Source organism: Brienomyrus brachyistius, chromosome 7 (assembly GCF_023856365.1).
Source record: "Brienomyrus brachyistius isolate T26 chromosome 7, BBRACH_0.4, whole genome shotgun sequence".
NCBI classification, from domain to species: Eukaryota; Metazoa; Chordata; class Actinopteri; order Osteoglossiformes; family Mormyridae; genus Brienomyrus; species Brienomyrus brachyistius.
The window spans coordinates 25,796,413-25,814,397 of record NC_064539.1 but is presented as its reverse complement, the minus strand read 5'-3'; the positions used below and the strand labels follow the sequence as shown (position 1 = coordinate 25,814,397).

Here is a 17,985-nt window from a genome sequence, read left to right as displayed (position 1 = left end):
AATCTTTGGATTTTATAAAGTAAACAGACACCCAGATATGAGTGTGGGTATCTGCTTCAGTTAAGACGTCCGTGTAATTTTGGTACAGTAGCGAAACAGAATTTGCTTTGAAATTGTTTATTAAAACTGCAAAGAGAATATAGGAAAAGTTGTAACCCAAAACATAAGGCATTGTGTCTGCCGATATGGTTTAATAACGAAACCTAAGAGACTCATCAGCACGGTAAAAATACGTAAAATGAATAAAAATTCACAAAAAAAGACCATAATCATAACGTACTAAATTCTGTGTCCTCTACTAACAAGTATGATCACATGTCTGTGGTGAAAAACACCCCAATAATCTTATGCCAGCATTTTATGTTTTTTGGCCAGTCTGAATTTCCTGACAAGTGTGCCTTAAATGCCATGGGGAGGATAACTTGCAGAGGCTGTTTCTGCCTGGCTCTGGTCATGCATCCACTCGGGTGATGTCATCTCAAATGAGTTAACATGTGGGATGTGTTTCCAGCAACATATCCCAGTTTCAGTATAGCAGAGCCAAACAGTCTTGGTTTTATCAACTACTCTCTCTTTCAGTGATGGTATATTTTAATGGGAAACCAAAATGTTCCCAAACCATTCATTTAAATGATGTGGGAGGGTCTTTGAGCTCTCCAGCACTAGCCAACTCACATCCACAATTGGCATGTTTTCTTTGTTGAATACCTGTGCCTTTACAGCCCTTTATTTTAATTGTAGACCTGAACTGCTCTTCATCAAAAACTATTTTAAAAGATTCTGATATATATTGAATCAGCAATTAAATATTGATATAATATCTATTTGGGTGATCTCTGTGAATTTCCACCCCTAGCGTTTATCTACGCATGTTTTAAGTGCTCTAGGACAACCACACTGGGAAGTTCAGATTTATTTTAATGATAATAGTGCAGCACAAAATCTACTTTGCGGTTGCATTGTTTCCAATACTTCTAATAATTCAAATATGACAGCTGCAGGAAAATGAAAAATATACAGACTCCGCACATATTTCTGTCAGCGATTTATTACAGATGATAAGCAGTTTGGGATCTAAAATTTGGTTTGGCAATATGTGATTTTTTTTTTCTTATTCATCATTCTGTGCCAAAGAAAAGCAGAAGCAGCCTAACCCTACCTTAGAAGAACGGCTTCCGTTTCCCCAAGACCCAGAGCTGCCTCTGTCTTCTAAATCTGGAAGAAGAAATACAGAGAATTTGAGAAAAAAGCATCACTGCACCCAACTGCTCCAAACATGGTTAGACCTGTAACATCCTGAAAGGTGTGTATTTTACATATTGTGTATCATCTTGAACTGCAAACATTATCACTGAAAGCCATCTCTCTCCACCTTTCCAAAAACACATCCCTTAACCACACCTCTTTCCCTTAACCACACCTTTATGCAAATGAATATGCACCAGATACAGAAAAGGTTGCCAGATACAGAAAAGGTTGCCAGATACAGAAAAGGTTGCCAGATTTTGCTTCTTATGGTCGCCATTTTTGAAGTAACCCTGCTTTGTTCACAGTGGCTCCAGACAGCCCCATCACCTGCACTGCCCATGTAATCTGTACTCCTCCCACTCTCCAACCTGCAGAAATTCTACAAGTAATGGATGGATCAACTTGAAATGTGAAAGCCAATAAATGTGTTGTTAGCTGAATGCTGATTTCTAGTTGCGGCGTACAACTCTGAAACACCTTTTAATTTATTACATACTCCTCTGACATGCCAATTTGCAGAATCTTTCCCCACCAATTTAAATTAAAAATTTTAATTAGGTGGTTACCTGTATTTTTTGTGTATTAATGTGCACGTCTTAAATTGTCATTTAAATGATTTAAATGTCATGCTTTTTATGTTTATTTACATTATTTTTATTTATTTATTTATTTACAGTTTTGAACTATGACCAACATTTTCCATGGCATAATAGTAATAAAATTAGATACACTAATACACTTGGCCCTGGAGGAGCTACGTACAGTTTACATTTAACTGCTGCTTTTATCCAAAAAGAGTTACAATAGAGGGAAAAGTTACAATATGTGTGTGCTTCCTGGGATTTGAACATACAATATATTTCACCGACTGGCTAACGGACTGTTACAAATGTAATTTCCTGAACAAGGAGGCTAGTGACTAAAAAAATCTATATAACCTTTATTATGGAATATTCAGAACATCATCTTGCACCCCACAGTTTTAAAATGACTGACCTGTACAATGTTCCTGGAAAGTTTGCAAAAATATCAACAGAGTAAGTTCAGATGGTGGATGCAGGCTCTATTTTTGCTCTATCCTGCCTTCTGTCTTGCAGTTCCGGATATGCTGCCCTCTACAGTGCTGTTCCAATTTTATGTTGATTTGGGGTCTTTTGGGGGAAGATTTTCAAGAAAGATTTCAATCCATATAATATTTGGCCAAATAGTAAAAGGATCCATCATATATCAAATAGAGTATAATAAAAAATATAGTGATCCTGTTTACGAGGATAAGCCTCTATTCTTTTCGATGTAACCAAGTGCTGTTGCTTTAATTTTGATCTGATTTGTCTCAGAATTTGATCACGTCCAGTGTTTTACCCTTTAAACATGTCTGCAAAGTCTGAAAATGATCCATAAAATACTTTTAGAGTTACTGTGTCCACAAGTCCAAATGTCTTTTACAGCTGTCATTTCCTACCTTCCTACCTACCACACAGCACTGTTGCTTCATTTTTGGGACAATTCATATGAAAATGAAATCAGGTATAGATCTTTATCTATATCGGGGTCCTGCAAAATTTGAAGTCTGTGAATTGTGCTCGGGCAGCACGGTGGTGCAGTGGTTAGCACTGTCACGTCATCACACCTCAGGGATCTTGGTTCAAGTCCCTGCCAGGATCCCATGTGTGTGTGGAGTGCATGTTCTCCTCGTGTTGTCATGGAGTTTTCCCTCCCACAATCCAAAAACATGCTGAGGCTGACTGGTGTTACCAAATTCCCAATAGGGGTAGGTGTGTGTGTGTGGGGTGAGTGAACGGTATGTGAGTGTGCCCTGCAATGGGTTGGTGCCCCATCATGGTTTGCTCCCTGCCTTGTGCCCGTAGCTTCCAAGAGCCGGACCCCCCTGTGACCCTGAATAGGATAAGTGGAAAATGGATGGATGGATGGATGAATCGTGCTTGTTTCCTTTCATGAATTGCAATCTGAATTGAACTGGCCACACACAATTCAAAGAAATTCAATGCAACCACACAACAGGAATGTCATTTAACCTTGCAAAACATAAATGAGTAGACAAATAATTGATCTGGTTTCTAGATAGTACAGCCATGTGAAACTAATTAGTCTTTATTAGAAAATATTCACATCATCTTTCAAATTATATCTAGAGACAAAAGATGTGTTTTGGATCACCTGTGCAAAAACACTGACAAATTCACTTATTTAAGCAAAAAAATTTACAAAGATGTCAATTTCTACTGAGGAAAAAGTTAGGACACCCTATGCCCTAATTGCTCCCTTTGGTCGAAATAACCTCAGAGATGTCCTATAACTCTATACTAGTCTCTCTGACTGGAAGAGAGTTTTCCACACTCCTTAATGCAGGATTCTTTCATTTTAAATGCGCAACCACCACCACCACCCCCCCCCCCCCCCCCCTTTGGAGGACAACTTCATTTTTTAATTAGCTGAACAACAGATCAGTACATTAAGTGAAGCCACTCCAAACCAGCCCACCCCGCCATTATGACAACACAGTACATAGATAGACAAGTAAGACATGGCAGGTAAGACGGACAAGACATGACACTAAGACCAAACAGATTGACGTAGACACACAAGACAGGACAGGGATTCCTTCAGCTGTGTGATGTTTGAGGGATTTCCTGCATGCACAGGCTGTTGCAAATCAACCCACAGCCTCTCAATGGGATTAAGATCTGAGCTTAGACTTGGCCATTCCAGAACTCTCCATTTCCTTCTTCTGAACCATCCCTTGGTGGATTTACCAGAATGTTTTACGTTACTGTTACATGACATCGTCCACCTCCACTTCAGTTTTTGGACATATGGTCTCACCCTTTGATACATTACATATGGATTCTGTAATGGTGAGGTGACCAGGTCTTGCTGCATCAAAGCAGCCCTAAACCATGACATTTCCACGCTCTTCTTCATAGTTGGTTTCAGGTTCTCTAGCTCAAACACTGTCTTTGGTTTATGCCAAACATGTCCTCTGTTACTGTCAATTCAGTTTTAGGATCATCTGTCCAAAGCCCATTGTTCCAGAAGTCCTGGTCTTCATCTAGGTGCTCTCTGGCAATCTTCAGTCTTGTTTTCTTCAACTGCAAGGATTTCTTCCTTACATACCTCCCATAAAATTATAACTTGCGCAGTCGCTTTCTGATGGCAGATGTTGCGACACTGTAGGATCTGTGATGACATTCTAGAATTGTTGGAGACTTCTTGAAGCATCTTGCGGTCTGCTCTTCAGCTGAATTTGTTAGGATGGCCTGACCTGGAAGTTGTTTTAAATGTTCTCCACTTGTGAATTATTTTCCGGACAATGGAAAGATAAGCAGTTTGGAAAATAAATGGATGGATGGAATGGCTGATTTCAAATTCTTTTAAGATCTTTTTATATCCCTTTCTACACTCATATGTATCTGCAAGCTTCTTTCTGAAGGCCTCAGAGAACTATTTGTATCTCACCACGGTGAAACCTCCAACAATCAAGAGCAAACTAAACTAAATGTTTGAGGTTTAAATAAGACAGGCTCCACCAAAACACTCTGTAACGATGTTCTAATCATTTGCACCTGACGCGGTGCACCTAAATCTAATTCTAGACATTTTAAATCGAGTAACGAATGTGGGAATGTGTTATCCTAAGCATTTCTTATGAGGAAAAAAGTTTACTATTAATTATATTTTACAAATCATTTTAAAAATACATTTCTTCAGTTTTATTTGTTTAGCTAAATTACCTTAATCTCTGAATCATTAAAATATAAAATATAGCGTAATGGTTAGGGAAGTGCATTTGTAATTGAAAAATTTCTGGTTTGAATCCCTGACCAGCAAGGCACCACTGAGGTACCCTGAGCAAGGTACCACCCCCAAGCACTGCTCCCCAGGCGCTGAATTAGCTGCCCCCGCTATGTCATAATGTCACATATGGGTTAAATGCAGAGGACGCGTTTCATTGTTGTGTGCTGTATGCTGTGCTGTGTCAACAATGACTAATCACTTCACCAAATGTCCATATGTTTATCTATGTTAATAAAGACAGGTGTTCATGGGGTGTCCTAATTTTTTCACATGACTTGTAGATGAATATACTGACCTTGTATATAGGAAATTGGTAAAGTGTACTTTATATTTTATATTATTTGTCTCAGGTATTTCATGTATAGATTTTCATCCATGTGATGTTTTAGTGAAGTGGTAATAAGGTGCATCAAAGACCAAATAGTGTAAATAGAGTAACAAGATCAAATGGAGTCAAATACCTTAGTTCAGGGGTGTCCAGTCTTATCTGCAAAGGGCCCATGTGTATGCGGGTTTAGATAACTAATTAGAGGACTGATTGGCTGAAGAGCCCTCACACATGGGTTTGAACACCTGACCTACAGGTTACCCCAAAAACCTGCATACACACTGGCCCAATGCAGATAACATTGGACACCCCTGCCTTTGTTCAAGACATAGTCCTTACTTTAAGTTCCACTGAGACCGATAATTGACAAACAAATGATATATATAGATAGCGCTAAGATGTTATGCAGGCTGAAATTGCTTTTCTTCATATCGGTACATTTTTGTTATAGTACTGTTACAGCCCCCAAATAAGCAGGTATTGCCTGACAGGCACTTGTCGGTTTGCTCTGTTGTTATAACAGTGCTCAGTAGCACTGTGTCATAATTCTTGCGGTAACTCATCATGGATACACCTGCAACGGGTCACAATAAATTATCGTATCACCTAACAACGATAATAAATTATATCACCAAACACTATTTTAAGTATACAAGAGGAGAAAAGAAGGCCACGGTAGAGGAACATTTAACAAAAAAAAAACCCACAACCAAAAAGGAGATATTTATAACAGACTATGTTCAAGGTGGAGGCAGCTCAATAGCCATTAACGGGCAAGAAATAGTAAACATATTACCTAACTACACATGGAAAAAGGTGGGTGGCAATTGTGTCATTGTATAATCCACTAGCATGTTTTGCTAGATGGTAACTGAACGTTCCTGCTAGCAGTAGCCATACAGCATTTTTATAGAAACACTATTCTTTCAACAAAAAATAAGACGTGATTCAGCTGACCGTGCATGCATTCTCATTATTTCCACCCTAGACTTCATTGAAAGCTAGAGTTTAATAGAAGGAAAAAATAAAATCAAGAAACAGTATACAAAAAAAAATTGATTTTATGTTTATGAAAATCATATAGACCAGTGTTTCCTAATCCATGTCCACGTTTTTGCTTTCTAACTTAAATGCATTTATTGCTGTACTTGGTCAATACCACCGCCACTAGCGATTTGCTGAAAAAACTAGCATTTATGGATATGAAATGTTTTGTAAAAAAACATATATTTAGCATAAAAATATTTAGCACCTTGATTTAGGTAATTTTCAAAGGTAAGAGCGTCAAAAATATCGACCAACTTAAAAACATGTTATTATAAGTGCCACACAGCAGAGAATATATCGTGATGCGATATCGTGTAGTCCGAGATAATGCGAAGTTCTTACTATTCTATAAATCCACGTGCATTGAAATCTTCTTTGCTTTGCAATGTTACTGCGCTAACTGCAGTGCAGTTCTTACGAACTGAATTAAACCCTAAGGTTGTGCACTGTTTTGTAGACGTACCCACTGCACAAAAGTCTGCCACATATCCATCAGAATCTAATAAAATTACACTGAGCGATAAGAACATTTCTTTCACTGAAATTAAATTAAACCGCACTGACAAACAACAGAAACCTATTAATACAGTAATCTTGCTTGTTACAGGAAACAAGCCTGTACCTATTTATATTATCTTTTCCCTTTGTTTTCAAATAAGTATAGATGAGGATGGACAGAGATGAGATAATCTCAGTCCTTAACAGCTACCAGCACAAATACAGCAGCTTTATACATCAGTTCATGTTTAGTGTTTTTATGCCAAATCAATCCGGTCAATCAACACTTACTAAAACATTTTCAGTGAGGTACATTTTTTATTTTATTACTATTTTACAAGCCAGGATATGTTACTTGGTCATTTCTTTCTTTATTAAGTCTACTTTATTAGACATTTTGTGATACATATTTTGATAATCCTGCATTACTTCTGACGCCAGCAGCTGCTACGAAACCACACTGGAACCTTTAAACCCATTATAGGTCGGATACAGAATGATGCTTTTCAAGTTTAAAGGTTGAACCTCAAGGTGGCTTGCATTTTAACTGCATTAAGGATGATTCACAATCAACTTACTAGTGTTTAGAAGACTGATTTAACATCATAACAAAAATGTATAATACAACATATAGGACTAATTACTAATGGGGGTGGGGGTTACTTACAAAGGATGGACCAAATGACCCTATTACACATTTTACAGTATATAGAAATTCCACACTAAATTGCAGTAAAAAGAAAATGTTAAAAATGTCTGAAATCATCCAAATGTCTGCTTCCATATTTCCATACTCTCAGGTAATGCGTAGAAAAGGAATTCAGCAAGTTTGGCGACACAGAAAAGTTTATACATTCCTTTCCCTATAGCAAATTATATTATGTCATGCATTTCTCTCCGGATGTTCCTATCATACTGTCATCTGTTTAACAAGAATATGCTGCAGCACTAATAGGACCACAAACTATTATATGGACCAGCAAGGAATGAGCCCAGGAGCTGGATCTTCTGGTCTCCCACTGTTGCTATGGTTACCAAAGATACCAACTATGATGTTCCGCAAAACAAAATCTATTGCATCGAAATGGCACCGGTTAACATATTTTGAGTTAAAATGCTTTAAGTGAAGTTAAAACTTTGCATTCCGAATTTGAATTTACGAAAAAGCAAAACATGAAAACAATGTGCATTATGGCAATTAAGTTGCTTCTCCACGGGGTAAGTATACACTCAGACTGCTGGCTAGCAAGACATTGCAACCTTATATTTCCATTATTGCTCAGAAAAAGAGAAGTATAGTTAATGCACACTAAAACACATGGCAAATTATACTAAAACACACTAAAACATGTAAACGTTAAATAAATACTGAGCTCTTGCTGTCTTTTTTGGATAAACAGCACTATTTATATGCAATTAGAGCTGCCACGATTGTTTGATTAAACTGTATTACTTAACTGTAAAAATAACACTGATTAAATTTTACCCGAGTTTTAAAGCAGAAATTGATCAGTTGTGTGGAAGCACTTCATATTAAAGTGAATGAAAATGCAGTTGTCTGTCAGCATTCTAAAGCGGAACTTAAATATTACAACAGCACGGTGGCAATGCAGCTACATCTCAAAAAAGCCGACATTCGGGTGACAAACAACTAATAATGCAAAGTTAGCTATACTGTAGGTATTTATCCTCTTGGAGTAGGCCAAGAATCTCTTTGTCTTTTCTTTGACAAATTATTTTGCTTAATTGACTTTATATGATTCCTGTATGTTAAAATAATTCCTGCTAAGAAGGTTAGCACCCTCTCTTGCATTAACCATTAACAATATTTTTGTGAGTGTATTGTGTATTTTGAGTTGGGCTGAATATTGAAAATTCTGATATTTGAAGTTCTTGTTAATTTAGGAGTTAGTTAGAATATGAACTATATGGCCAAAAAGAACTTGCCTAGCAACATTTAAGTTGATGGTGTTGCCATGATTTGTGCCAACAGACACAAATAAGGAGGATCGAATCACTTGCTTTTGCTCAATATCATCTGTACGAAATACAAAATATCTCCATACAGCAAAAGATGAATGTATTTTTGCAAATAATTCTCATTCACTTTTCTGCTCCACACGCAAATTTGTTTAATGCCTCCTTTTCAATAATGTTGAAAATGCACCATCAATTAAATTGCAAAGTTTACCAGGTTTTGTTTCCTATGACTGTGTAAAAATGTTTTTGCGCAGCTTATTGATGATCTCATCCCAGGAGACTGCTGCAGGCTCTGCGACGACAGTATTAACATCAAACAGCACATACTGTAAGCCTAATATTGAGGTTGCACAGTATCGCAGTGCGTAGCACTGGCGCCGTACACAGCCGCTTTGTGTGTGTGGAGTTTGCATGTTCACTCTGTGTGTGCGCATGGTTTTTCAGCCGATTTTCCGGTTTCCTTCCACCGTCCAAAGACATGCAACTGGAGTGTCTAAATTCACTATATGTGCGAGTGAGTGAATGTGCACCCTGCAATGTACGGTAGGTTTTGGCTTCGTGTCATATTGCAAAATATATATTATATTTAAACAATCGCTCCATTAATCGACAATAGTGATCGTTCTGTATCTAGCTTCTCTGAACAATGATGATTGTTTTCATATGAAAAAAAACCTTCGGGGACTCAGCAAATTTATAAGAGATATACACCGGTATTAATTTGAACATCGACGAGACAAATAAATGAATAATCATATGCTACTACTTGTATCATATAACAAATGGTAATGTTGAGCTTCCAAAAAAATCACTTTATGTATGCAATTTCTTGTTGCAGGTGCAATGAGAAAGCTTAACCCCCCCCCATCCCCCCCCCCCCCCCCCCGAAAAGAAAAACACCAGATGTCCCCAGCTGTTCTACAGCTTGTTTAGAAAATCCACTAGCCATATCAGCACTGTAAGCAACTGAAACCAGGAACAGACCATAAATGCTTCCTACATCAAACTGGGTAAATGGATCATTAAAGCAACAAGAAATTAACTGCAAAAAGGTCATTTCAAAATATGATTCTAACTACACATGACTGAAGAATTTGTATGTAATGCTTTGGAGCAATTTTTATTTAGCTACATACAAGTCCAATGGATAATCAATTATATATTTATGTAGCAGTGCTTGTAAAACATTAGAGATGCACATATTTTACAGATCTACTTCATGTCAAACACTTGGGGTGAGCTCCTATTATGATTAATAACTGAAATCAAAGGCTATAACACACTGAAAAATATTTAAAATGAACTGCAAAACAAGTGATGCCAAATGGCAGAAAAATCAAGAAAAAAAAATCATTCTCGGAAGAAAGAATGTTACTTTACAATACAAAATAAAATCACGCCCTGGAACACAATAACCGATTAACATAAAAAAAATATATAATATTGTAACACTGTTTCTCTGATCTTGAGCTTAGACATCAAAGTCTTATCAAAGGCAGTTCACAAAGTCCAAGCCAAATGCTCCAGGTCTTTTTATTTGACATTCCATGTGCAGCTATTTAACCAACAGAATCATATAAAATCAGCACTACTAAGTACAAGGTAAAGTGTTTCCTTTCACAAACAGAAATAATATTCACATCAGTGTGTGGATTAAAAGCACCACTGACCCACTCCGAGACACAGGTGCTTTATCAAAATTAGAACATGTGCAGCAAAACTGTAGAATGCACACAAAAAGCCATTGGCTGGAAATGACCCACAAAAGCTGTGACAGGCAGGTTTGGCCTAAATCCTCCAAGAGAGAAAAGAACGGGGGGGGGGAGACACAATATATACACATACACTGGGAAAAGTACAGAAATACTATGCAATAAAGTGAGAAGAAACATTTAAGAACTAGAAAAGATGCTGTGGGAATAACAATGTCGCCACCCCTCCATACCACATCCTGCAGAAATTCTAGAATTAGACTACTACTGCTGAACAGATCAACAGGAAACATGAAAGCCAATAAATGTGTTTTTACCCAAATGAAGTCCTAGATGTATTAACTATACTCATTCATTTATTGCACATTCCACTTAATGTTTTGTACAATTTACACAATTTTTACCCACCAATTAGGTGGTTACATGTGTTCCTTTGTGAATGTTTTAATGTCCACATTATAAAATGTCATTTATATTCTTTATATGTCTTAAAAGTGATATTCTGCAGATGCTCCTCGACATATAAAGGGGTTACATTGTGATGAACCCAATGCAACTTGAAAATATCGAATATGGAGTTTGCATGTTCTCCCCGTGTCAAACGCCAGAATGGGGAAGAAAGGTTAAATAACTTTGAACATGGCATGAGCTAGTATAAGTATTTGCTGATCTACTGGTATTTTCATGCAGAACCATCTAGGATGACCACAGAAGACCCTTTTGTCAACTAGGAACAGGAAACTCAGGGTACAGTGGGCATGGATTTCTGCTGCAGCATTCAGATGGTACGGTCAGAATTTGGCATAAACAAAATGAAAGTATGGATGCGTCCTGCCTTGTATCAGCAGCAATTAAGGCTGGTAGTGGTGGTGTAATGGTGTGGCCAATGTGTACTTGGCACACTCTTGGCCCATTAGTACCAACTGAGAATCACTGAAACGCCACAGCCTACCTGAGTATTGCTGCTGACCATGTCCTTCCCTCCATGACCACAGTCTACCCAGCTTCTAATGGTTATTTCCAGCATGTAACAACCATTTAACAAAGCTCATATCATCTCAGACTGGTTCCTTGAACATGACACTGTACTCAATCCCTTACAGCACAGTACAATGTTATTCCAGTATTTTCAAATATGTTTCAGGTATTCTGAAATCTCAGTAATGCGATTAGTCGAGGGGGGGGGAGAGGTGCCCTACAATAATTTTTGCTGAAGTTGTAGCATTGTGATAGTAAACCCAAAATATTGCAGTATGCCGAAGTACCTCAATAATGCACAAGCCTCTCAAAACTGCATTTAGAAATTGAAATTCATATCGACTACTAACCCTAATCCTATCTAGCTAATTACTTTAAACGTGAAGTCATGCTAAGTGTCTGTAGCACATAATTTGATTCGTAGTTCATATAACCAATTTTTGTTTATCGATACTTATTTAAGCTACTGCACAAGTCCTTTCTATTTTTTTTTACTCAGCCTCAGGAAACAAAACAGAGCAAGCTTGGCAATTTTAATGATTATCTAGCATGTTTAAAAACTAGTCTAAAGTATATCGGCGCTGCTTTTGCATAAGCTCTCCGGACACTCTCCAAGACAATCATGATTTTGATCCTGTTGGACTAACTCATAGACAGTGTGCTGCATCTGTGAAAAATCTAACAAAAAATAAGAGGGAAACGAAAAACTGGTTGCAAACACATTAGTCTCCTGATGTGCGGAAATATTTCTGGATATCACAGAAAACACAGCAAAAGCAAGTGCTTTGTTGGCACTGCATCGTGTCTGTTTGCACAACTTGCGGCCACATCACCAATTTATTTGACAGAATATATTGGTAGATAAGTTCTGTTTAGCTATAGTTTATTCTGGGTAAACCTCTCTACTCATTGTTTTGTTTTACAACTCTCTCAATACTCATTACAAAAATTTCAAATATTGTGTCATTTTCAAATATCACTTAGCACTTTTTTCCATTTAATGCACACAAAAGACTGGAATATCAGTATTGGATTTCTTTCCATGTACAACCGATATTTCGTCTAGCAGGATGATGGAGGCCTGTGTAGGTCTGACGATTCAATTTATCTACCACGACTTTCAATTAAAGTCCTGGTGTTTACAGATGTCCTAATTCCCTGAAGAACACTGTTGGCAAAATAGGGCTCTGGGATTACGGGAGGCTTTGGCTACCTGGAGTTGATACAAGATGGGCTAGTGTGTTTCACCACTGACAACAGCTAGAATATGATCAAAACTACTGAAATAAATGACTGGGACAGACTTCAGTGATTTGGACACAGACTGCACCTTACCACCAGTAAGTGTCTGTTTTGTTTCAGAGATTTAACTATCCAGTAACAGCATAAGCTGTGCGCTACTTACATTTATAGCATTTGGCAGACACATCAATAGTGGCTTAGATGAATGCTACGTAGTCATCTAGGTGAATGTCTCACTGGCCAGCAACGCTGGTCCGCTAAACTTCTTAGTGCGATGCTGTGGCCAATGGCACTCCCACATTAAGGATACATCCGCACTAATGTGTTAAAATATTTTTACGAGAGCTTCCGAAAGAAAAGATCTGCGTCCGCACTACCATTATCATGGGAAAAAAAAACTTTTTCCACACTGCTCCATGGAAAAGGCAAATGACGTACCTGTAGTGACCGCACAAATAATTAGCTTTAGCATTTGTGTAATTGTATATGAGTGGTTGTTAATATATTTCTGAAATATTTCATTTGCACATTTAAACCAGCTTTTTTTTTTATTATTAAAGCTTTTTATAATATTTATTGAAGTGACGCACTTTATATTTTATTTGTTTGTTAGCTCGAGCACGACGTGTCATTTGCACATTTTTTTGTCCAACCAAAAATATTTCTAGTAGTGGTGAAGTATGTTTTGAATCATTCATTTTGACTTGATTAGTAATAAAGTTTAGCTTTTATATATGCTTGACTGTTCATTAATCTCACAGACAACCATGTTTTTAAAGTAAATACATGTATTTTATTTAACAAAAGCGATATATCACAGTACTGTAACGTCACGACCACAAAGCTGTATATAAAAGGAACCATCACAGCAACAACACAGGGATCCAGAAATTTTGTCAGTACACGTCTCAATCTCTTCCCCTCAGTTTCAGTGCATTCTTGTCTTGCGCTAATGTTCAATGGCTGGATGCCTTTATAGTAAGCTAGAGCTGCACTTAAAATTGGCTCTGGTACACAGTCTCGTTTGGAACTTCACAGTTGTAAACAGCATACAATGTACACAAAGCACGATTTACTTGCATACGAGTAAGCAAAACAACATATGCCAGGTAGTGGAAGTCCTGTACATCCGACATGTTCACATGTGGCTTACTTCTGTGAAAACAAAGGCAAGGCATTCTTCATTCCCGTGAAGAATGACTGATCAGGAAGAGAGACATCGAAATAAAGAAAGCTAAATCAGGATAGGGTCACAAGCTTAGTACAAACCAATTGGAGCTCAACGATGTGGGCGTAACAAAATTTTTACATTTATGAGTGTCCGCACCAACGCATTTACAGACAGAATAGCTGTCAGACAATGTTGAAAATTTTCTCTGTAGTAGTGTGGACAGAAGGCTAAACGGAAAGAATTTTTTTGCGTTACTAAACAAAAACATATCAGTGCAGACATAGCCTAAGTTTATAGACAACTAAGTTGTAGACAATCCAGCATGCAGCATTTAGACAGAAACTACCACCAACAGATAGCGCATATAAAACTCACTGATAAAGTTTACAAAATGTTGGTGGGACATTTCTCCCACAGTCAGAAAAAGGCGGCGGCACTGAAGATTGCACAGAGGGAATTAAACTTACCTGTATATGGTCTGATTACAGAGTGCCCGATTAGATGGGCCACAAGGCAGAAAGTGGTTGAGCGCATCCTACAATGGGCTCCGTCATAAGTCCTCTCTGATGACGGAAAGACATGGCACCTGGTTCCAGCATGGCAGGACACAGAGGTCCCCGAGCCAGTTAACAAGACACTGAAGCTACTGCAGGAACTTACAGATGCTCCGTCTAGAAAGGATTATTTAAGTGCATCCTCTGTGCAATCAGTGTTTTCTCTGTTTTAGACTAATACTCTTGCAATTACTGAGGAGGAAACTGCTCTGGCCCATCACAATTACAGACTTTGGGGCTACAAGGAGAAGAAAAACATACAAGGAGCCAGCAGCCCAGAGTCAGTGGAACACTGCTACTATCTTTGCTTTACAATTCAGGCAACCTGAAAACCTCTTAAGCACATCTGAAAGACTTTCAGCGGGGCTAAGGCCAAGCCCAATTCACCAGTGAAAATGATTCTTTGCGCTCCCTAAACCACTCTTTGACAGTTCGAGCCCTATGAATCTTGGCATTATAATCCTGGAATATGCCCATGCCTTTAGGTAAGAAAAAAATTCATTGATGGATTCAGGTACTCAGCTGACTTTACCTTATTGCTGCATAACATTGCTAAGCTTTAATAAAGATGCTATCATTGGCTTTTAAGTATCTGCTGATTTCAATTCAAGCAGTGACATTTTTTTTGGCCAGTCAGTGTATTTGACTGTTAAAGGTGCCACAGAATAAAAAAACTTTACCATAGTTGAAAAGGGAGAATTTGGTTACTGCAAATGACATATCGTGAATCTCAAACACTGTTGTTCCCTCTTTCAAATACAATCGGTGATTATTTAAAAAAATACTAGACTGTTTCCTGAATCTTAATCACACCCTCAAACTTAACATATGCCAACCCACTTTCAAGATCAATGGATATGGAAAAATGAATGTCAACAGTCCCTTTTAAGGTGGTTGAACAGTTTTGCCGCATTACCTTCTCAAGTGTCGACCGTGGCCCCCAGAAGTTTACAGGTAACTTACAGTTTTGTAAAATATCTGACTGAGCATGCCCAATTTGCACCCTGCACGTCTGCACATGCAGAGCACTACACTTTACAGCATATTTCATGACAGTGCCTGATTTGTACAACTCATGACACTGTCAACACCGAACCAGATCCTCTACATGTTTCTCGCTACATCATTTGGTAAGCGATCTCCACCTGCCCAGAACAGGATATTAAGGCAGATATTCCCATTTTGAATTCTTTGTGCTCTGTCTATTTAATAAATGTTCTGCATATCACCTGGACTTGTGTCTGGGTGTGTGTCTAGGGGTCTTGTTAGGTACCCCAGTCACGATGTCCCTTCAGTTCAGTGAACCGATGCTAAAAGTATATTAAAATACCATGTCATTCACAAATAAACAGGATGATTCCTACTACATGAGTGCAACCTCAAACAGTTGAGGGGCTCAGAACAGAATGCTTATAACCAAGACTGGATTATTTCCATCATGTTTATGCTACCTTCTGGCTCTCCCTTCAAGCCAACCCATTATAGCTGGGCTCGCCAGAGCTTCCATCCATTTTCTCTGATGTTTTTAGCCTATCCATAATTAACAATAGACACTTAGCACTCGTGTGTTTTCTCTGATTCCATAGGAGGATGAGTTCCCCGAGTCTTGGTTTAGCACTAACATTTCCTCCTGTCTCTACTTTAAGGAGCTTTCACTCTGCCACAGTCGCCCTAAGCTTGCTCATTAGGAACTGGACCAAGCTACCTTTTAAGCTGCTTTGAGGCAATTTTTAAATTGTGAAAAGCACTAAATAAATCTGTAAAAATAATCAAAGTAAAAAGTTACAAAGGTTTCTATATTAACGCTCTTAATAAAACATTAAAAACACATTAACATAGAACTGTTAGCCTACCAGAACTTTCTGTGTGGTTAAGTGAAAACCAACACCAATGTGATATCTCTGGACAAATAAGAAAATAGAATTTACCAAAGCCATGGTATAACAGTATATACAGAGGTCAGGAGGGGCCATGTACATCGTTTTCATAGCCACAATGTATATGTAACCTCATTTACATTTAACTGATGCTTTTATCCAAAAGAGCTTACAGTAGAGGAAAGAGGTACGATTTATGTGCACATGGTGCTGTATCTGTCGAGCTACCGGAGAGCTGTTGATGCAATACTAAATCAAGTCCACGAATGTGCGGGACACAAAATAATATTTTTCAATAAGGGCTGATCAGCTGTAGAGGGGACAGATGTAAAAAAAGACCTGAACATTCTTATTTACACCATATACAAGGGGTTAGCTACAATCAACAAGAACAGTATTTACAAATCAATGTATTTCTGACTTTTGGCTTCTTCACTAAGAATATACAAATTCCTTGCCCACAAAACGACAAAAAAATACTGGCAAACAAGTGCCTATCTTGCCCGATGGCTGAACTCACATTTATAATTGTTAAATCTGGTTAATCGCTCTCCGTTTCAGACACACACATATACAGTTACATAGTGGAGAAGGAAGTGTAGGGTACAAGTGCAGGGTCAGGCTATTTATCCAACACCACTGAAGTATTTCCTGACATTTATTCAATTAAGTGTAGAATTCACTGAATGGGAGGGGTTAATCCTCTGGGGTCTAGGGGTAGGAAACACACTTTCATTGACTGGGGCATGATCACACATTTCTCTAAAAATTATATATATATTTGTTTTGCCATTACACTCATCTTTATTTTAATGTATATTGTAAATATGTCAGATTTAATTTAAGTTTGTAATCTGACGTCAAAGTACAGATATTGCAAAATGCAGTTTGGAACACTTGCAGAAACATTATAAAAGTACATTGTAAGCAATGGTGGCAGTTTGTTTTGATCCCAGATATCTGATCACCAAAGTCTTGGGAACGTGAAGATGACTAAATGGTGTAGTTGCAACATCCAGTTGGACAAATAAATAAGAAAAACCGAACTCATGTCACTATTTCTGGGTTCCTTTCATTGAATATGTAGCAACTTTCATGTGTATGAATGAGCCATTCACACCTGGCCACATCCCCCACTTTAATGGCGCTGATGGGGATGTATCTGGATCGCGTTTCACTGTTGCGTTGTTCATCAAATTACCATGCGAATGCGATTTGAATACGTGGAAATGTGACTATTTATAATGCGAATAGCAATCTTCAGGTGAGGGTGGCACTACATGCATCCGATGCAGGTAAAGCAAAGAAAGGTTGGTTTACTTTTTTGCCGATTTAACCTGATACTTCCGACAATTGATGTTTTTGAAAAGAAGACAGATTACTGAACGGGCTGAGGTGGGTCACCAGAACAGTTTTTTCATGATTCTACATGAAGATTTCAGCTAAATGAAACTGAAACAGACGCGAAAAGTACGCTGCATCGCCACCAACGCACTCGACCCCAGAGGGTTAAAAGCCTACCTTACACACACTC

At 38.0% G+C, this 17,985-nt stretch overlaps 1 protein-coding gene across 9 annotated transcripts in view; it reads right to left on the bottom strand.

The window, feature by feature from the left end:
* The window catches only part of LOC125746621 (transcription factor 4-like), a 134,049-nt gene that overhangs the window by 102,682 nt on the left and 13,382 nt on the right, over nt 1-17,985 (bottom strand). For all 9 annotated transcript variants that reach the window (XM_049020827.1, XM_049020830.1, XM_049020831.1 and 6 more), the window contains one exon: nt 1,160-1,215. In XM_049020827.1, coding sequence (XP_048876784.1) covers nt 1,160-1,215 — 56 coding nt within the window. The remainder of the gene's footprint in view (nt 1-1,159; nt 1,216-17,985) is intronic.